Source organism: Oncorhynchus mykiss, chromosome 29 (assembly GCF_057628025.1).
Source record: "Oncorhynchus mykiss isolate SJ-2025 chromosome 29, ASM5762802v1, whole genome shotgun sequence".
Lineage (NCBI taxonomy): Eukaryota > Metazoa > Chordata > Actinopteri > Salmoniformes > Salmonidae > Oncorhynchus > Oncorhynchus mykiss.
In genome coordinates, this window is record NC_143050.1 from 36,125,728 (window position 1) to 36,145,997 (window position 20,270).

The window sequence follows — 20,270 nt, forward strand, 5'->3', positions numbered from 1 at the left end:
GATGGGAATTCCGCCCACTGAAATACTGAAGGGAAACGTTACATAAACAGGGACAGCACAATAACATGGTGAACCAGTGTGCGTTTGCAGGGCTGGCTTACATCAACTCGAAAACTGTCAAAAGAGAGGATGTATAACAAATGAATCTGGTCCTACTTTGTACAATCCAGATCAGACGCCAACGCATGGTGCAACGACGATTGCACACCAGGATTTGGGAGAGAAGAACCAAAGCAACTGCACAAACACATTCGTGCACTCGCTTTACTTCCAGTCAAAGAGCAGGCGTGCAGCAAGCACGAAACAAAAGTGCATGTGTGATCACTTGTTATTATAAATTCTCAACCTCAACAACAGATGGCGGTACGAGTCTATCGAGTCATTTTCCTGTCATTTCCACCCAAGGAAGAAGAAGAAGAACGTGGCTTCCGGCTAAACAGTAAACACATGTGGCAGCGATAGTTTTACACTTTAGGTGAGTTTATAACAGGTAAATATATTCTGATCACATTATTTAACTGAATTTATCAGTTTCTGAATTTCTGCGAATATATCTCGCTCCAGATTTAGTTCACAACTCCGCTGAAAAGGACTCTTAGAGTAATGCTAGCAACTCTTCACGTTATCTAGCTAGCAAGTTTATTTGTAGCCTCTATCCTAACCGTTGTTTTTATAGCTGAGCAGTTAATGTGTATATAGTTAGTATGAAGTTAGTTTTTAGATACATATTTATATACCACTTTGTATTTTGAGATGAATGACCGCTGCTTTTGCTAGATCAGTCTAGGGGATCATTCACCGTACTCCCGAATCCCTAATGTTTTTTTCCATCTCTCTCTCATCCGTCTCCCTCATCTCTCTTTATATGTGTACCCCAGGTGTTCCAGCAATGACGCGATGGGCCAGAGCCAACAACGTCCACAAACACAAACCTGCTGAGGCAACACCCTGGAGCCAGCTTAGAACCAGAGGGGGAGGAGTAGGGAGGGGTCGTCCAGGCCCTTTTGGAGGTTCAGGAGGTGCTAGCTCTAGCCATGGTCCTGGGGGTTGGGGAAGAGGTAGGGGAGGAGGGGGAGACCCTCTGAGGCGAACGCAGCTCGGCGATGCTGGGATTAAGAAGCCCTGTCGGAAGAAGAAAGACTACGACAATGATGATGTGAACGGCTTCATGGAATACCTTCAGAGTGGCGGGGCTGGGACGTCCAGGGGAGGTGGAGGGGCAGGGATGGGGGGACTCAGGGAAGAGGTAGAGACAGCCCTGAAGAAAGACAGGAGGAGAGAGGACAGGAGGATTAAGAGACAGGATGACAAGAAGAGCAGCATGGTGAGTAAGATGGGCAGAGATCAAGCGTAGAGTGACTAAGTTTCCAATGTTGCTACTAATAGTGACACTCAACCTTGTGATGTTGTCTTACTCTCTTACCTCTTCCTTCTTTCTTACCTCTCTCTCCCTGTCTCCCCCTCTCCAGGTGTGTTTTAACTGTAGGAAGCCTGGCCATGGGTTGGCTGACTGTCCGGAGGCGGACCGAGACGAGGAGATGGGAAGGGAAATCTGCTACCGCTGTGGATCCACAGAACATGAGATCCAACGCTGCCGTGCTAAAATAGATCCTGCTCTAGGTGTGTGTGTGTGTTGTCCTGATTCCTGGTTGTGTTCTATAATTCAATTTAGATTTGTTCCGTTTGTTATTCTTTCTATGCTGAACAAAAATATAAACGCAACATAGAACAATGTGGCTGGTCTCAGACGATCACGCCGGGGAAGATGCCGGATGTGGAGGTCCTTCTTCCCCTTCTATTTTTGTGTGTATGGAACATTTCTGGGATCTTTTATTTCAGCTCATGAAACATGGGACCAACACTTTCACATTTTGTTACGTTACAGCCTAATTCTAAAATTGATTAAATTGTTTTTTTCACCCTCTCATCAATCTACACACTACCTCATAATGACAAATCACACCTTTGACAGTGACTACAGCCTTGAGTTTTCTTGGATATGACGCTATAAGCTTGGCACACCTGTATTTGGGGAGTTTCTCCCATTTTTCTCTGCAAATCCTCTAGCTCTGTCAGGTTGGATGGGAAGCATCGCTGCACAGCTATTTTCAGGTCTCTCCGGAGATGTTCGATCGGGTTCAAGTGCGGGCTCTGGCTGGGCCAATCAGACATTCAGAGACTTGTCCCGAAGGCACTCCTGCGTTGTCTTAGCTCTGTGCTTAGGGTCGTTGTCCTGCTGGAAGGTGAACCTTCGCCCCAGTCCTGGTCCTGAGGTCTTTGGAGTGCTCTGGAGCAGATTTTCATCAAGGATCTCTCTGTACTTTGTTCCATTCATCTTTCCTTCGATCCTGACAAGTCTCCCCGTCCCTGCCACCGAAAAACATCCCCACAGCAGGATGCTGCCACCACCATGTTTCACCGTAGGGATGGTGCCAAGTTTCCTCCAGACGTGACGCTTGGCATTCAGGCCAACGAGTTCAAGCTTGGTTTCATCAGACCAGAGAATGTTGTTTCTCATGGTCTGAGAGTCTTTAGCTGCCTTTTGGCAAACTGCAAGCGGGCTGTCATGTGCCTTTTACTGAGGAGTGTCTTCTGTCTGGCCACTCTACCATAAAGGCCTGATTGGTGGAGTGCTGCAGAAATTGTTGTCCTTCTGGAAGGTTCTCCCATCTCCACAGAGGAACTCTGGAGCTCATTGGGTTCTTTGTCACCTCCCTGAATAAAGCCCTTCTCCCCTGATTGCTCAGTTTGGCCGGGCAGCCAGCTCTAGGAACACTCTTGGTGGTTCCAAACTTCTTCCATTTAAGAATGATGGACACCACTGTGTTCTTGGGGACCTTCAATGCTGCAGACATTTTTTTGTTACCCTTCCCCAGATCTGTGCCTTGACACACTCCTGTCTTGGAGGTCTATGGACAATTCCTTCGACCTCATGGCTAGGTTTTTTGCTCTGACATGTAGTATCAACTGTGGGACCTGACATAGACAGTTGTGTGCCTTTCCAAATCATGTCTAATCAATTGAATTTACCACAGCTGGCCTCCAATCAAGTTGTAGAAACATCAAGGATGATCAATGGATTTGATTGAATGTGTGTTTGTTTCTCTCTCTCTCTCTCTCGCTCAGGGGAATACCCGTATGCCAAGTGTTTCATCTGTAGTAAGACTGGCCACCTGTCCAGGTCCTGCCCAGATAACCCCAAAGGACTGTATGCTGCTGGTACAACACATGCACTCTCACAGTACTAAACTGGGCTGATAAATCAAACCGTGAATCCATAACATTGTCTCCTCCCTTTCTGTCCATCTGCAGGAGGTTGTTGCCGTGTGTGTGGTTCAGTAGAGCACTTCCAGAAGGATTGTCCTGAGCACCAGGCCGCGTGTGAGTAACCAGGCTCCCGTCTCTCTCTACCCTGCGTCAGGATTGTCTGTTCGACAGACCCATTTTCCCCTGCCCGCGTCACGGGAATGTTGCGCTCGCACGACAGATTCAGAACAAAGCTTTACCCGACAGGTAAACCCGGCGGGTTCGATCGCATGCAACTTCAAACGCAGCTCATGCAAGTTGACAAATAAGTCACCGAGGCGGTTATCGTTTGCAGCGTCGCTAATGTCATCAGAGGATTTGACTAACTAACGTTAGCAAGCCGGCGAGGCATGGTAAAATATCACAGATTGAGCTCGAAAAAGCCAGAAGGATTATGAACGTTAGCTGTAGCCATCTGTTTTGCCTGTTCCCGTTGTCATCATTCACTCACTGTTAAGTTCGCCACGGTCCTGACTTTAGCGTTAGCGATCCTGCTACGGCGCTTTTTGGCCGGGCATCACTCGAACGTGACGCCTGTTTGTAAACCAAAAATGGGTCTATATATACGCTACATTTCTCTCTGAACATTCCCTTTGTATATATATATATATATATATCTCTGAACGTCGTTTGTGTTCTGTTTCATCTATCTGAACGCTCTGTACAGTTAGTCCTCTTTATACGCTCCCGAGATGTTGTGTGACTGACGTGTTTGTCCAATTCTCCCCGTAGCTAACCAAGTGACCTTGGGCTGGCTATCCAATAACATGAGTGCCGACCACGAGGAAGTGCATGTGCCTGTGAAGAAAGCCCAGCCCAAACGGGCCAAGGTAGTGGTCTTCTGACCTGCCAATCCACGCAGAGGACTCGCCAGATTGGACAGGACTGACATCGACACATCCCAAGACTGAAATCCACGAAGGGCGTTCGTTCTGTCACCGTTCTCACTCTCTCTCTCTGAGCTTTGACAAACAACATCCATAGTCAGGGAAAATGGAGAGCTGCTCTTGACTGCCATATTGGAAAGCGCCCTCTGTGGTCTCACACCCTGGACTCTTGTGTATAGGATTGGAAGTGATTTGTATGGATGGGACGAGACTGGAGCCTGTAGTGTATGCTAGCTAGCGGGTCGCTCCTGTATCTAAAGATGTTTTTTTTATATCTCGGTAGCCATCTATCCTGTGTGTCTCATGTTTGGTGGTGTGTTCTCTAATCTATCCCCAGGTGTCTGAGAAACAAAAAGGTTAAAAATATAGGTTTTTATTTGCATTTCACAGAATTTTGTTTTGTCACCGAGTATCACTATTACTGCACGTTCACTCACATCAACATCTGAAATATTTCTTGCAAAATTCAATAAATTAGACTTATATTACATACATGACCTACATTTGCTGTGACCAAGACATTTTGGCTAATTCGGAAACACCGTCCGTTGTAAATTGGACACCTGTATTAGCAGCCGCTCGACTAGAGACGTGTCGTGTCTCGTTAGAATCATGAGTCTCCCGATAGTATCAATTCCAAAATCAGACTCAGGTTTAGTGTGTGTGGTGTCTCTCTCCGGGAAGGTGGTACGTGTGCTAGCCGTCTCCTCCCTAGACTTAGACCAGCCTGCCAGGTTACATGCGGCAACACGCCTGACATCACCTGGTTGTGGTAACACACCTGGAACACATGGTTTTAACACATTGTCTCTGAATTGTGAGGGCTAACGATCGTCAAGGACAACAACCACCCGAGCCACTGCTTGTTCACCCCGCTATCGTCCAGAAGGCGAGGTCAGGGGGGGAGATGTTTCCACGGTTACAGACCTCAGGCCTAGCACATAGGGGTCCCTGTAGAAGACAAAACACACATATGGCTAACAGGAATCAGAACGATCCCATAACCATCTCCACTCAAGAAGACGGGAACACACACATTCTTCTGAAGCAGGGTTGCCAGACGTATTCCACGCAGGGCCGAATCTCTGCGGGTCTTTTTGTGTTTCCTTTCAGTTACGACCTAGAAAGCCAGAGGTGAGGGGAGTTCCTTACTAATTAGTGACCTTAATTCATCAAGTACAAGGGTGGAGCAAAAACCCGCAGACACTTTGCACCTCCGTGGAATGAGTTTGACGCGTTCTAAAGGAAACCTTTACTTGTCGTCGCAGGGCTGTCTCCTTGACAATGGGAACACGAAGTCTCGGCTCTTGCCTCCGTTGATGGGGGGTGGGCATTTAATGTGGTACACTGTCTCCTCCTCATCGGCCCCATCTACCTCCTCACAGCTACAGGGAGAAGGGGGTGTGATAGGTTAAAGGTCAACTTAGTTTAATGAACATGAAGCTCTGTGTCGCTCATACTTTCAGCAAAATGTGGCTGGTGGCACCTTAACCGGGGAGGACAGGCTCAGTAATGGAATGGTAACGAATTTACAGGTGACTTACAGATAGTGTCCCCCAAAGAGGTCACAGTGTGAGGTCAGCCAATAGGGTGAAGGCATGGAGGGCAGAGGTCATGACCATCTGAACTTGGGACACAAAGCAGCTCCTCCTCATGGACAAACACACCGATCTGGGAACATACAACATGTTAAGGAAACCAAAAGCAAAAAAGGACAAAGAATCCCCTTTAGAAAATTGCCATATAGTGTCTCCATTCATGCATTAGTGTGTGTTTCTCACCCTGTCATTGATGCTGCTGGCTTCCCCAGTCTTGTAGTGATATGCGGGTTGACTCTTAACCTGCAGTGGATGGGTTTCGGGTCATGAAATATTGTTTGGATGAAGGTGCGGGCGGGTCGAGTAAAGAGCAAACAAATAATAATGCAATCCGTAGTTCTTCTGTAATTCATATCTTTAAGGCTACATTGAGTTCTTTCATTCTTTTTTAAAATCTGGCATTTGGCGCATAAGTCTAAGCTTTAGGGGCCGACTTTGCTGCGTGCCAAATCGGCCTACACACCAATCGCCAAATGCTTTCGGGAACTTGGCCGGAGAACGTTAACATCGATCCACTGAGGCAAAAAGGACAAGGTCAGAGTTCAATTCGGTAAGAGAAGAGCTGCAAAATAAAGATAAACGACGGCCAGAAAAGCAACGTTTCAGAAAGATGTGGTCAAGCTGGTAAAAGAGGATGATGACTGAGGTGCTATACAAATTCGTAAAGTCAGGAGACGCGGACCACAACACCGGCACGTCATAAAAAGGAAACTGTACAGCGCATTTTCTACATTTGCTGGTTAGGCTCGGGTGCTGGCCTCAGACGTTCACTTTATCACAAGTCGGGGGTTGCAAATGGGTTATTAGCAATTGCGAGTGGCTACGGGTGAACAAATAGCTGTGATGTGGTTGAAGACAAAAACAGTCAGGTACAAGGCTAGCTTAGCTAGAATGATGGGTGCTGGTAGTGTCATGTTCATTACATGGTTGTGGTACCTGGTTCCTTTTATCCCAGGGGACAGAGATAGGAGCCTCCTCCTTACAGGACAGGGTGTGCTTTCTAGCCATCAATAATTATCTTCCTTACGATGGCAGACAGGTATCTCCTCTCCCAGTCCTTGTTGGTGTATGTGACTTGAGGGACAGGAAGGTACGTCTCCAGGTGTGTTAGACAGCTGGTAGATGAGGAAGGCGCTGTTGATGTGACACACTTTGTTCGCGGTCCACTCCTCACAGTTACAGGCCTCCACTCAGGACACCTACCTCAATACTACACACACGGGCACACACACATTTTAAATACTGTGCCAATTACATTTCCACAGGATCCCATTATCTGAACGGGAATTCATATGACGAGACATGTTACCTGTTGTTAAATGTGTTGTTGACCACAGCCTTAAAGACCAGTCTGTTGCCTACAGAGGAGGGCCCTCTGAAGCGGAACATGTCTACAGACCTCAGAAGGGAAGCGGCCACACAAATGACTGGAGAGAGAGAGAGGATTAGTAGGGTGTGCGTGTGTACCTACACTCTTAGAAAAAAGGGTTCCAAAAGGGTTCTTCGGCTGTCCCCACAGGACAGGGGTAGGCAACCCTGGTCCTGGAGTGACACAGTGTTTTTTGATTTAACCAACCTGGGAGACCGGGTGTGTTGAGTTTAGGCAATCACTCAACTGATCAATTAGCTCGATCTGGTGTGGTGCCTAGTTGGAACAAAAATCCTGCAGTACCTGCAGCACTCCAGGAACAAGGTTGCCTTCCCCTGGCATAGGAGAACCCTTTTATGGGTTCTACATGGAACCAAAAAGGGCTATCCTATGGGGACAGCCATAGAACCCTGTTAGATAGAGGGTACCTGGCTGCCACTGTGGCTGCGTTCTCCATCCAAGCCAAGATTTGTCGTCCGGAGGTGTTGCCGTGGTGATTAGCGTGTGGAGGCAGGACCAGCTCGACGCTCTCCACATGCGTGAACGCTGTGGACACGGCAGACTGTGGGTCTCTCCTGCTACACCCACCTGGAGAGGAACAGGTACAGACATGGGTTATTAAAAAGAGAGGCAATTACACATCTAGTACATCTAATCACCAACTCAGCCATAGCCCTCAGACAGAGATGTAGATAGCCTCATCATGTGCATCTGACAAAGAGCATTACACGCCAGAGAGCTGTACCAAACAGACTCTCTCCATCTCTCCTCCATCTCAGCTACAAAAGGTATTTATTTGTTTAGAATTGCCCCTTGAACATGTGTCAATATGACAAAGTTTCATTCAGGGCAAGATAAATCAAGTAAATCTACAGATTAGGACACTTAATCCCAGGCTGACACCTACACACACACGAAAGACGAGAGAGAGAATGAGACAGAGAGACAGACTGACCGTTGGCTAGTGGGCGGTAGTCTTGTAGCAGGGTACTGAACGTCTGTTCGTTGTAGAGTCTTCGTCTCTCTGAGGCCAGAGAATGAAGCAGCTGCTCCTCTGCAGAACCCAGGTTTTCCACCGGCCGCAACACCACCTTTTCTGGTCCCGCTGGCTTTCCAACAAAGGTGGAGTCAGCCACACATACCGACATCTCCACACGTTCCCTCACATCCTGCACCGACACACGGATTCCCTTCTCCACACACACACACATATTGTTATGTTAAAAATGTGAAATAATCATTGTGTACAGGCATGCGTGCATGCATGTGTAAATGCGTGTGTGTGTTTGTATGTGTGCGTAGTCTTACCTCCATGCTTGTGGTGAATGTTCTATTACCGTGATGGTGATCACCTGACCAACCCTGCAAACAACATTCAAAATATTTTAAATGTTAAATACGCATTTGATTGATTGATGTATCGATTGATTGATGCGTACCTGTCAGTCTCCTCAAACTGGATGTCGTCCATGGAGAGTGTCACACGCCGTCCCAGCATGACGTTCAGCTAAGGGACAAACACACACACACGTGAGGCATGCGATGGTGTCCATCCATTTGAGTAGCTGCCCAGTACTCAGGTCTCCTTGGTGATCTGCATGGCGTGGCTGGATAGACTGGCACATCTGGACATCTATAGGAGCAGGGATCTGCCCAAGACCTGAGCCCAGAAGAGAAGCACCCTGACCGGTTACAGTGCCAGACCGATGCCTCTGAATCTCTTGGTCCTTATGGGGCTCCACAGGGCCTGACCCCCGGCGTACACCCAGGATCTGTGCACCCTGAGCAGGCGGAGGGACAGACAGAGGCCCCTTCAGATCCTGGAGGTAGCGGTTCTCCAGACTGAAGCCATTCTGGAGGCTCTGGGTCATCATTACCCTATTGCTTCTGTGTGCAGAGAGTGTAGAGAAAACGAGCAGCCCGTGTACGAGCCTCGTTCAGTCCCTAAGTGTGAGCAAGTGAGTGAAAGGGCAGTGACAATCACATACCCTTTAAGTAAAAGTAACCCAGCCTTGTCCCACCCTCCTCTCTATCTGTAAACCTTATCTGTGGCTTGGAGCCCTATAATGAAGTAACACAAACACTGGTTCACAGTGTGGCAATGAGTTCCAATAACAACCTCTGTCTGTTTGATGACACACCCACGTGTGGCGCGCATACACACACACACCCCGGCATTGGGGGGGAAAACTGGACAAGACACTTGTCACCAAACAACAACAACAACAAACAACAACAAACTCAGTAATATGATATGACATACAATCCTCTATATTCCTGAGACTTGGCTGGTACACACACACATACACACACACGCACTGCAGGTGGACTCTGACTGGCCAGTGTGATGATAGTACTCTCGACCCCAGAATAGACCAATAATATCTATCTGGAGACTGAAGTAACTACAAGAGATTTTTAAACAGTATCAAAAGCGTTTTTAGGAGCGATAGATAAAAAAATGTTATCATAAAATACCATACAGCGTCACAAACATGTTTTAATTTACATACAACTTTGAAAGCTAGCTAGCAAACAAATCTCCTTGAGGGTTTTGCTATCTGGTTTGCGAGTGGTGTTTTTCTGCATTCATACACATTCAAAAATCTCAAGCCTAACCCAGCTACAGACAGAAGTGACTTTACGTAGCAGGTTACTTAGGAAACTAACACAGCAGGCTAGGAGAATGAACATAGCAGATTAGGAAAATCAAAAACAAGACTGTTGACATCTAGTGGAAGCCCTAGGAACTGCAATCTGGAAGGATTTCGCCTTATAATAAAAATGACAGCCATTGAAAACAGTGGTAGGCCTGAGTAACAGGCAGCTTACTTTGGGCACGCTTTTCGTCCGGACGTCAAACTACTGCCCCCTAGCCCAAAGAGGTTAGGAGAATGAGGTTAACCCTCCTGTTGTGTTCGTTTCATGTTAATTAATTCTGTGTTCCCGGTCCAAAATGACCGCCTCATTATAGCTGATTATAAATCCATAATATTACATATACTATAGATCTTTTTATCAACTTAAGTTCTTGTGAACATTACAAGTTCTAACTTCTATTTACTATTTATGACCTGTAGGCCTCATTGACCTGAGCTCATACAACTAGTTTTTGAGTAAAAAAAGCACAATGTATGGATTATTTTGATTATAACAAATACTCAGATGAAACATATTGTACTATTTATCAGATTACTTTGTGTCAAAGTTTAACAAGGACTCTCCTCCTCATCAGCGTCATGATCAAAGATATGATCAAGAGCCTCACATTCAGTATATCGTTTGGTCATTGTGCTGCCACAGAATGAATTCTGAGTAAGGCCTCAAAAAAGCTTTATATACAGTGCCTTGCGAAAGTATTCGGCCCCCTTGAACTTTGCGACCTTTTGCCACATTTCAGGCTTCAAACATAAAGATATAAAACTGTATTTTTTTGTGAAGAATCAACAAGTGGGACACAATCATGAAGTGGAACGACATTTATTGGATATTTCAAACTTTTTTAACAAATCAAAAACTGAAATATTATCGCTTGCACAGTGCTCCTTGGGATGTTTAAAGCTTGGGAAATCTTTTTGTATCCAAATCCGGCTTTAAACTTCTTCACAACAGTATCTCGGACCTGCCTGGTGTGTTCCTTGTTCTTCATGATGCTCTCTGCGCTTTTAACGGACCTCTGAGACTATCACAGTGCAGGTGCATTTATACAGAGACTTGATTACACACAGGTGGATTGTATTTATCATCATTAGTCATTTAGGTCAACATTGGATCATTCAGAGATCCTCACTGAACTTCTGGAGAGAGTTTGCTGCACTGAAAGTAAAGGGGCTGAATAATTTTGCACGCCCAATTTTTCAGTTTTTGATTTGTTAAAAAAGTTTGAAATATCCAATAAATGTCGTTCCACTTCATGATTGTGTCCCACTTGTTGTTGATTCTTCACAAAAAAATACAGTTTTATATCTTTATGTTTGAAGCCTGAAATGTGGCAAAAGGTCGCAAAGTTCAAGGGGGCCGAATACTTTCGCAAGGCACTGTACCAGAGCTGCGAGAAATGTTCTATATATTATTGAAACAGTGTTGCGATTGTTTGTGAGAATGGCAACAGGTGTGGTTCCAGTGGGGGAAAGGTTCCCGTGGGGGTTGCCATGGAAACCAAGAAGGGGAGTGAGGTGTGTGTGCGTGTGTGTGTGCTCAAACACACATGCATGTGGGGGTCTGGGAGAGGAAGTGTGTCCATCTGATGAATGGGCATGTGCCTGAACTCAATTTTATACAATAATTGTAGTCTCACCCATTCATTTGTAATGACCGGTCAAATGACCGGGAACAGCACAGGTGTACAAAAGTTAAATAAAACACCCAAAATGTAATGAAAATCAGCCAAATGTATTTTGTGTGTTCAGATGCCCTGTGTGGACAAAGTCATGGAACCTTATGACAATCAGATTAAATGAACTACATTTTTCAGAGAGAAAACTTGTAAATCGGTCCAATCCGACCAGAAACACTGCAGGAGGGTTAAGGTTAGGATCCAAGGTCAGGGTTATGCTTAGCTAAAATGCTACAGTTGTCAACTGTTATCCCCAATGCAACAACTAGATGGACATGTACTGGTAGCAACAACTGGTCAAACCATCAGTATAACCACTGAGGTGTAATAAGAATGGTTTGAGCCCTGAATACGTCTTTGCATCGTGCCTAAGAACAGCCCTTATTCTATATACCTCACCTCCTCGGTTCTTCATTATAAACTGGGTAGTTTGGCTCCTGGATGCTGATTGGCTGACAGCCATGGTATATCACTCCAGTGTTAATTGCTAAATTGTAATTACTTCACCACTACGGCGTATTTATTGCCTTGCTTCCCTAATCTTACCTCATTTGCACACACTGGATATAGATTTTTTCTGTTGTATTATTGACTGTACATTTGATTAGTCCATGTGTAACTCTGTGTGTTTGTTTGTGTCGCACTGCTTTGCTTTATCTTGGCCAGGTCGCAGTTGTAAATGAGAACTTGTTCTCAACTGGCCTACCTGGTTAAATAAAGGTGAAATAAATCAAATAAGAACAGCCCTTAGCCGTGGTATATTTGCCATATACCACACTCCCTCATTGCTTAACTAGAGACTGGCTCCAAGATGGCCAATCTTTGTTTTTAACTTAATCTTCTCACGTCCGCATGCGCCATTTCTTACTGGGCTTACTCCGGATGCACACTAGCGCTCAGTGCGCACTGCGAATATGCTCCGAGAACTCTGTCAGAGCACGTGGACAGTTTAACAAGCCAACCGGCACTTCCCCTATCTAGCTGGGGTCATGACCTCAGAGCGTGAATATAATAATTGTATATCTTCGGCTGTGAGTGATGAAAAAAACACAAAACGGCCTCTGTGACAATAATTAGAAAAATTCAATGGATGTTTTGTGGACAAAGGTGATGACTAAAGTGTCTCATTCTGAGTTTTCAATTTTGACTTGTCTATGGGGGGGGGCATCAAAAATAATTGTCTTTCTAAGCCATGAATCAGTTAAACTGCAGTACCGAAGCAATACTGTAGGTGCAGTCAAAAGCGTGCTTCCAGACTGGAACCCTGGCCCGATGAAGCCGAAAGAACAGCGACCGAGAGTCAGGGTCTTGGAGAAGATGGCGGGTAGGCCTACGCCCGAATGGCTGTCAGATTTGGAGATGGAGTCAGAGGAACCCACAGAGGTTGGTAAGAAGGCGGGCAGAAAAAAAGGAAGAAAGTGGAACATATTGAAAGTGAGTAGGGATTGTTGCAGGAGGAAATTGAACATGACGAGAATGAGGATAAATTAACTGCGGTGGCAGGCGCGGTGAAGACAGCCGAGTTTGAGCCACATCCCGACGGTGATAAAGATGATTTTGGCTCAGTGGGAGAGGTTATTGGAGAGAAGCCTTCTGGCTGATCCATATGGGGTGTCAGGTTGGGTGGAGAGGAGGTTGGGGAATATTGGGTTGGTGAAATTGACTCAAAGTGGAATCGTGTCGATTTTTTGTCATTTCTGCCATCCAGAGGGAGGGAGCGTGCACTCCGCACAACGTGACTGGGGACAAGAACTGTCATTTGCCTTCCTCTCCGGAGCAGGGCGCCGTCAAAAGGAGTGATAACTGGAGTGGGCATTAAGTGTTGAAGAGGATCAACTAAAGTCGAAGATTCCCGGTGTCTTTGACGCCCGCCGTTCGCCATCGGGACGCAGACCCGGTGGAGAGCGTGGTGAAACAGAGATGACACTGTCTGTACTACTGAGTTTTGATGCGGCGTCTTTACCAGACAAAGTCAAATTGGGATGTGTCAGTTATGCCGTGCGAAACCTTGTCCCGAATCCATTTCAGTGTTTCAGATGTCACGCTTATGGTCATGTGGCAGCAGTGTGTAGGTGGGAGATTCCTAGATGTGAAAAGTGTGCAGGAGGAGATGAGACAAAGGAGTGTGTAGTACCGGTGTGTAAACTGTAGGGCACATGAGGTTGGTGGCACCTTAATTGGGGAGGACATGTCTGTGGCAATGGCTGGAGCAGAATCAGTGGAATGGTATCAAATACATCAAACACATGCTGTGATGCCATTCCATTTGCTCTGTTCCAGCCATTATATGAGTCGCCCTCCCCTCAGCAGCCTCCACTGCTGTAGCGGTACCAGTGGTGCTGAAGATCAGAGGTGTCCGGTGAGAGAAAGGCAGTGAAAAAAAAGTTGTAGAGGAAGATGGGTCCAGGGTGAGGGATCCTAAGATCCTGTGAGTAAGCCGAGGCCAATAGAGTTATAGGTGTAACGTTTGCTTCGGTAGAGTACTCTCCCCCCCCCCCCCATCAGTGCTTCGGTAGAGTACTTCCCCCCCATCAGATAGGACCTAAGTGGTGGGATAGTGGGTGGTTTTGGGAGCAGGGTTAGCTGGTAGGGACATTTAGGCTGAAACACAGCCCATACGGTAGGTGGCGACATGCACCTATAACATTTGTTTGTGAACCGCCATAATACTGAAAGAGATGGAGAAGAAGAAGAACAAAACAGCTGCACTGGAATCACAGCAAACTACGTGTGACATAATAACCATCAATATTTCTTATACTTAAAATTATCTAGACAAATAATTCAATGAATAATTAAATTAATTCACTAGAAACCACCTGTGAGGAACATACAGTAACTGGTAAGGGATCGTGGAATTCAGTCAGTTTAGCACAAGCGCCAAATCTGATTGGCTCTTTCCTCATTCTCCATCCGCAAACGAGATCCCGGAAGTTGCCCCGGTAAGGAACGTGTTTTGTTTTTAGAGTGCGCTTTTAGCGTGTTGTACATTTCCTCGGGAACATTAAAGACTGAAAACCTTGAACAGTATGGGCCTATTGCATTCATCGATGGCCACCAGATTATCGGCCGCTGATCTCTCGTTTAATGCATCAATTGGCACTAAAATCACCCGCACATCTGATGTGAATTGCAATCATTGGCCATACCGCACCCTAATGCTGATTTCGGTGTTTTAGTCCTGCTTTCAACCAAAATCAGGGCGATAAACCAAACTTGCAAAAAAAAAAAAAAAACTTGATCTCGCGTTGTTACCGCGTCAAACAAGGCTATTGCGTTGCAGCTTTCATGTACAAATATCGCATTCTCACTTCCAGAAACGTTGATCAAACATTCGAATGTTACATGTCTAACTATCTACAACACTGTATAACTGCAACCTGAATATACGTGTGTTAGTTAGACGTGTGTTAGTTAGCTAGTTTCAGTAAGCTACCTGCCAGTAGATCTGTGTGCATTGAGACAGACTTATTTCCACGAATCTGGTTTAACATATGGTGCTCTCTTGTCCTCTGCCTCATCTCCGCCTATTCCCCAATTTCCTTCATATCTCCTCCTCCAGAGATGAGTAGCTGTTTTCTGGATGAGGAGACGTTCTGTCAGTGCTGTCAGCTTCTCCTCCAACACTCCCACTCCCTCTGTGACGGCTGGAGCTGGGAACAAGTGAAGGTATGGGGTGGAGGAGGGAGAGTGTTTTTAGGATAGAGAAGGGTAGAGTTTTATTTGCGGTAGGCCTACACTATTTAGGGGAAAGGAAAGGTTAGTCAGCATTGAAGAGTATAGTTGGGCTAGTTTGGGTTACACAGAATTAGGGTTAAGGAAAGGTTAGAAAGGTCCTTTTTTTTTTTAGGGTGCTTGACTATCCCAGTCGCCTGAAGAAGCTGAGTTAGGAATGTTTGGCTGTCTGAATGGAATCGGGTGCGTGTGACTCTGTAGAGCAGGGGTATGCAACTAGATTAAGCCACGGGATGATTTTTGTCAGAGTGGATGTAACTTGACCACAACTAAGCCCAAAAATAGATGGTATTTGAACATAACAATCATTTATACCTTTTTATTATATTGATACAAGCACTTATTTTTTATATATATATATTTTAATTAGTTGTGGGAATACTTGAGCAGATTTTAGCGGAATTCTGGTAATTGTAGTCATTTTTTGACCACCCCCCCAAAAATCTTGTCATAAAAAAATGAAGATTGGAGCCACCGCTAAACCGGCTTCCTCTCTCGGTTTCTTCTTAGGTTTCTTCCATCTGTGTTTTTCCTGGCCACTGTGCTTTCACTTCTGCTTTGCTCTTTGGGGTTGAGGCCAGGAAACTGTAAAGCACTTTGTGACTACTAATGTGGAAAGGTATTTTTATAAAATGCGATTGATTAATAATATTGTTTCCATTCAAGGGTTCTGAGGGCTACCTGAGGAAGACTGCCCTGGGGACCGGCAGAACCAGATGTATCCTGGACCAGCAAGGAAACAGTTCAGACCAGCACCAGGAGAGGACCTTCTCCCTCTCTTTCCATAATGATAAAGATGATGAAGATGATGGCGCAGTGTGTTGTATACAGGAGGAGAGCAGTAGTAGCAGTGTCGTTCAGTATGAATACCATATCCTCTACTCCTGCAGCTACCAAACTCCTGTCCTCTACTTCAGAGCCTCAACCCTGGGTATGTAGCCAGACAGTACTGGCTGAATGGTTATTTGAAGTAATACATTGCAAATACAGGACTTGCATTGTCTTCAGCCGTCCACTTCATTATACACTTACTGGTCCCTGTCTCGCTCTCTCTCCCTGTGTCTCGCTCTCTCTCCCTGTGTCTCGCTCTCTCTCCCTGTGTCTCGCTCTCTCTCCCTGTGTCTCGCTCTCGCTCCCTGTGTCTCTCTCGCTCCCTGTGTCTCTCTCGCTCCCTGTGTCTCTCTCTCTCCCTGTGTCTCGCTCTCTCTCCCTGTGTCTCGCTCTCTCTCCCTGTCTCGCTCTCTCTCCCTGTGTCTCTCTCGCTCTCTTTCCCTGTGTCTCGCTCTCTGTCTCTCTCGCTCCCTGTGTCTCGCTCTCGCTCCCTGTGTCTCGCTCCCTGTGTCTCGCTCTCGCTCCCTGTGTCTCGCTCTCGCTCCCTGTGTCTCGCTCTCTCTCTCTGTCAGAGGGTAGGAGTCTCTGTCTCGAGGAGGTATGGGACAGTGTTCATCCTAACTACAGACAGAGACTACAGCACAGACCCTGGGACACCATCACACAACAGGTTGGTACCACTCTCCTCTCTCTTTTCCCGGTAAGATTGTATCCCTCTCTTGATCTCTTTTTCCTCCATAAAACTCCCACTTCCACTCGACACCACGCTCAATCTTCTGTCTATCTCTCTCTAGGAACACCCGTTGCTAGGCCAGTCGTTCTTTGTGCTCCACCCCTGCAGGACAGAAGAGTTCATGATGCCTGTTCTAAAAGCTGCCCTGGAAGAACACCGGTGAGTTTGAGACTCAACATGTGTCTTCTATCTGAAAGTATTACACCTGTGTGTGTTCTCCTGTGTGATCTTTGCCCTCTGACCGCTGTGCAGACAGGTGAACTACATTGTGACCTGGCTCAGTGTGGTGGGTCCTGTTGTGGGACTGGACGTTCCTCTGAGCTACTGTACACAGGTACCTGAACCCCCGCACACCCCCTCCAGCTCTCCACAGCCCCCCTCCAGCTCTCCACAGCCCCCCTCCAGCTCTCCACAGCCCCCCTCCAGCTCTCCACAGCCCCCCTCCAGCTCTCCACAGCCCCCCTCCAGCTCTCCACAGCCCCCAGCCCTAGGGACAAAGCCAGGCTGAATGGTTCTCCCATCTAGCGTGGACAACACATCATTCCAAAGCGAATTTCCATTGGAGCCAGATTTGACATCAGCTTGAGATGTGTTGATGAGGTCTGTCCAGTGGGCATGAGATGGAGGACATGGCAGCTGCTTTTCACAGCAAGTCTCTAGAGAACTGTTACATGAAGCACTCTGCTGGCACCTAGTGGTGAGAAACATTACTGCAACTCTACAGGCCTGTCAGAACTGCTAGGTTGAATGAGATCAGGTGATGGATCTGAGAAGAGGGAGCGGGGATGACGTATAGATCTGGGACAGGGTCATACTATGGGCTTCAGTGCTGATATCTGTGAAAGGATAAAACATGACACTTCTCCTTTTGTCAGAGCAGACCTGGTCTTAGGAGGTTAGACAACCACGGCGCAACGAAAGAGACAAAGGAACGTCTTTTGTCCCTGGATAGGGGACTGAAGATGATGTCAGATGTAACTTGTGTTCCCTATGACTTCAAACCTGAACTTTTTAAGTACACCTCTCATTATCACCTAACATGTCCAACAATCATGTCGGAACTTTTTGATTTCTTTGCAATAAAGTTGATGACAAACACACTGTTTTTGGCCTGCATTGTGAAGATTTTTTAAAACAGAAACTCCATATTTTTTTCAGTTCCAGATTCGGTAAGATTCCTGTTTGTCTCTGACAGACTGGTCGTATCTGAAGGGGCTTCTTCTAACCGTGTGAGTGGCATTGTGATCCATGATAGTTTGTACTTTGGCCAGACCCTTGTCTGTTGGCAGAAGACTCAGGAATTCATTTATTGGTCAACTGGGAGAAAAGTTTGTTCGTGTGTATTCTTGCAGTAGAATAGATTACCTTTTCGCCCTAATTTGTCTAACATCCTGTCTCCGTTGACCAAGAGCGTGGGGAGAGTTTCATACCTCCTCCTCATACGATTTAACACGGTCGATTTGCTTTTGAATTGGAAACGGTTGCATGTTGACTGTAACACCAATGTTGGCTTTTAATAATGGCAACTCTTCTGCCTTAGTACTGATACAACACATGTATATGACTGTATCGCATCTATATTGAACCTACGTGTCAATGAACACACACAGTATGGTCATTATACCTAATGTAGAGACGGTTAGGGGAGAAACACAATTCTACTGTATGATTTAAGGGGGGGGGGGGGAAACAGTTCAATACAAACTGTATACATCAGCCACGCTTATGGTAATGACTATGGGGACCATACGTACGATCTGTTCGCACGAGCAACCCTAACAGAAATGCTGATATAAATGTCCCAAGGGAGAGCTCTGACAATGTCAGATTAAAGTGTGTATGTGTAATCAGTTAACCCTGTTTTTAAAAGAAAGCATTGTGTTCGCTGACGTTCCTCAATGCCAACCCTGGATAAACGACAATTGGAAACACATGGCTGTTTATGGCACACACACATACAAGTATGAATGTAGCGAGAGGTCCCCCCCCCCCCCCCCCGCGGGAAACAAACTACGGGGGATGATAGCACTGCTTCTGCTGATCGCACACCCAGGCGCAGACTACAGCGTGCGTTACTCCCCTGTGTGCGATCCGTGTGCGTTACTCCCCTGGAGAGCCATAAAATAGTCCCACGTAACTGGTTATGTCAGAGCTTTTATACAGGGCACACTGCCAGTGGAACACTCGCCCTCTCTTTCTCTCCCTCATTTCGGTCCCCATTTCTCTCTCGATTTCCCCCTATTTCTTTGTCTTTCTCTCTTGGTCACAACATATACACACGCACACACAGTGGTTTACAGGAGGTTGGGAGTCACGCTGGTCATGTTAACATGCCTCCCTCTGATCTAGATCCTAACACACGGAAGAGAGCCATCTGGAGAACGTTACTGACACACACACACTCTGCTGGCTGGCACTGACGACCTTATCCACGGATGGTACTTTCACAAGTTTGTGACACTTCTTCATTTTGCTCCTTCACTTCCTTCCTTGTGGCCATATCATCTCTCCCTTTGTCTCTCTCTTTCCCGGAGTCTCTCAGAAACACCAACGGCTTTGTACTAGAAGACTGATTGACTGCAAACAACACAAACAGACATCAGGCCAGACTGTACTGGTTTATGCCCTGTGAGCAGGCTGGATGTCAGAGACGGATGTTACCTCAGTGTATGTGAATGTCAAGGCAGAATGATTTACCTGACGTAGCCATTCATGCAGCTCTGCTTCCAGGCAACATTTCGCAAAGTAGGATTCAGTCAGTGTGTGAGTGACCTAGTGGGTATTACAATTGAAAACTGACTTGACCCTCAACCCTGTTATAATGGCTTCAGGTGACTTCAACAAGCAGTAGAGGTGTGAGCTGTTCAGTTTTGACCAAATGATACATCTTACCTCCCCCAGCAGCTGGCAGAATCACCCTTTGTAGGGAAAAGCGACTGGTGAACTCAAAGGCCAGGTGACCTGAGAATTCTTCAGACCCCTCAGTTTCAATTGTGTGTTTCTTTGTTGTTAGAATACAAGCGACAGTTTAAAGCTCTTTTCCATTGCTCTCTCTCTCTCTCTCTCTCTCTCTCTCAGCCATTGTCCCCATCATCAAACAAACTATTGGTTCACAGTCAAGACGGAGTCCTGGAGTGCACTCTCAATACGTACCACACTGTTGAGTTTCATTAGGCCTGGAGCCAAGCCAGAGGTCCCTGCCAGCTCAAATCTCTGATGTTGATTTCGCAACTCACCCAAATGTTTTATCCAGGGGGTGATGGGGAGGGTCCAGAGGGGGTGAGGAGTTTGGGGGTGGGGGGGGGGGCTCATAACAAAAGCACAGAGGGTCCATTCACTGAGGAGGAGGCCATGTCAGGTCTCCTGGTTCCAATTTCAGAGACGCTGCAGTACCCCCAGATGTCTCCCCAAAGCCATCGTCTTTCCCTCCATCTCTTTCTATTCCTCCATCCATCTCTCTGATATTTCTTTATCA

At 46.4% G+C, this 20,270-nt stretch overlaps 3 protein-coding genes across 5 annotated transcripts; 2 read left to right on the plus strand and 1 right to left on the minus strand.

The window, feature by feature from the left end:
* The first annotated feature begins 360 nt into the window (after positions 1–360).
* Positions 361–4,683, plus strand: zcchc9 (zinc finger, CCHC domain containing 9). 2 transcript variants are annotated; one of them, XM_036967790.2, is made up of 6 exons: positions 361–475; positions 879–1,324; positions 1,470–1,620; positions 3,127–3,219; positions 3,313–3,381; positions 4,039–4,683. In XM_036967790.2, exons 2-6 carry the CDS (start codon positions 890–892, stop codon positions 4,149–4,151), a joined length of 861 nt encoding a protein of 286 aa, XP_036823685.2. In that variant the 5' UTR covers positions 361–475; positions 879–889; the 3' UTR covers positions 4,152–4,683. The 2 variants fall into 2 exon arrangements, with proteins under 2 accessions (XP_036823685.2, XP_036823686.2); XM_036967791.2 differs by having other exon boundaries at positions 399–490.
* Positions 4,684–4,941: 258 nt separating this feature from the next.
* acot12 (acyl-CoA thioesterase 12) lies at positions 4,942–7,001 on the minus strand. Its single transcript, XM_090227101.1, has 4 exons — positions 5,975–7,001; positions 5,738–5,864; positions 5,450–5,578; positions 4,942–5,144 (listed from the first exon to the last, which is right to left on the minus strand). Exons 2-4 carry the CDS (start codon positions 5,791–5,793, stop codon positions 5,069–5,071), a joined length of 261 nt encoding a protein of 86 aa, XP_090083227.1. The 5' UTR covers positions 5,794–5,864; positions 5,975–7,001; the 3' UTR covers positions 4,942–5,068.
* A 7,144-nt stretch (positions 7,002–14,145) lies between these two features.
* Positions 14,146–17,900, plus strand: atg10 (ATG10 autophagy related 10 homolog (S. cerevisiae)). 2 transcript variants are annotated; one of them, XM_036968097.2, is made up of 6 exons: positions 14,146–14,438; positions 15,059–15,165; positions 15,898–16,162; positions 16,635–16,732; positions 16,857–16,954; positions 17,048–17,900. In XM_036968097.2, the coding sequence occupies exons 2-6, from the start codon at positions 15,061–15,063 to the stop codon at positions 17,301–17,303; spliced, it is 822 nt and encodes a 273-aa protein (XP_036823992.2). In that variant the 5' UTR covers positions 14,146–14,438; positions 15,059–15,060; the 3' UTR covers positions 17,304–17,900. The 2 variants fall into 2 exon arrangements, with proteins under 2 accessions (XP_036823992.2, XP_036823994.2); XM_036968099.2 differs by having other exon boundaries at positions 14,433–14,523.
* Positions 17,901–20,270: the final 2,370 nt, after the last annotated feature.

What these genes read in the sequence shown, in the direction of transcription:
- zcchc9 (XM_036967790.2), top strand. Translation starts at nt 890, where the DNA reads ATGACGCGATGGGCCAGAGCCAACAACGTCCACAAACACAAACCTGCT. An exon ending in ATGACAAGAAGAGCAGCATG is followed by an intron (nt 1,325 to 1,469) that starts GTGAGTAAGATG and finishes CCCCCTCTCCAG; the next exon opens with GTGTGTTTTAACTGTAGGAA. An exon ending in CAAAGGACTGTATGCTGCTG is followed by an intron (nt 3,220 to 3,312) that starts GTACAACACATG and finishes GTCCATCTGCAG; the next exon opens with GAGGTTGTTGCCGTGTGTGT.
- acot12 (XM_090227101.1), bottom strand. Translation starts at nt 5,793, where the DNA reads ATGCCTTCACCCTATTGGCTGACCTCACACTGTGACCTCTTTGGGGGA. An exon ending in CTCTTTGGGGGACACTATCT is followed by an intron (nt 5,579 to 5,737) that starts GTAAGTCACCTG and finishes TTCTCCCTGTAG; the next exon opens with CTGTGAGGAGGTAGATGGGG. An exon ending in AGACAGCCCTGCGACGACAA is followed by an intron (nt 5,145 to 5,449) that starts GTAAAGGTTTCC and finishes TGTCTTCTACAG; the next exon opens with GGACCCCTATGTGCTAGGCC.
- atg10 (XM_036968097.2), top strand. Translation starts at nt 15,061, where the DNA reads ATGAGTAGCTGTTTTCTGGATGAGGAGACGTTCTGTCAGTGCTGTCAG. An exon ending in CTTCAGAGCCTCAACCCTGG is followed by an intron (nt 16,163 to 16,634) that starts GTATGTAGCCAG and finishes TCTCTCTGTCAG; the next exon opens with AGGGTAGGAGTCTCTGTCTC. An exon ending in GCTGCCCTGGAAGAACACCG is followed by an intron (nt 16,955 to 17,047) that starts GTGAGTTTGAGA and finishes ACCGCTGTGCAG; the next exon opens with ACAGGTGAACTACATTGTGA.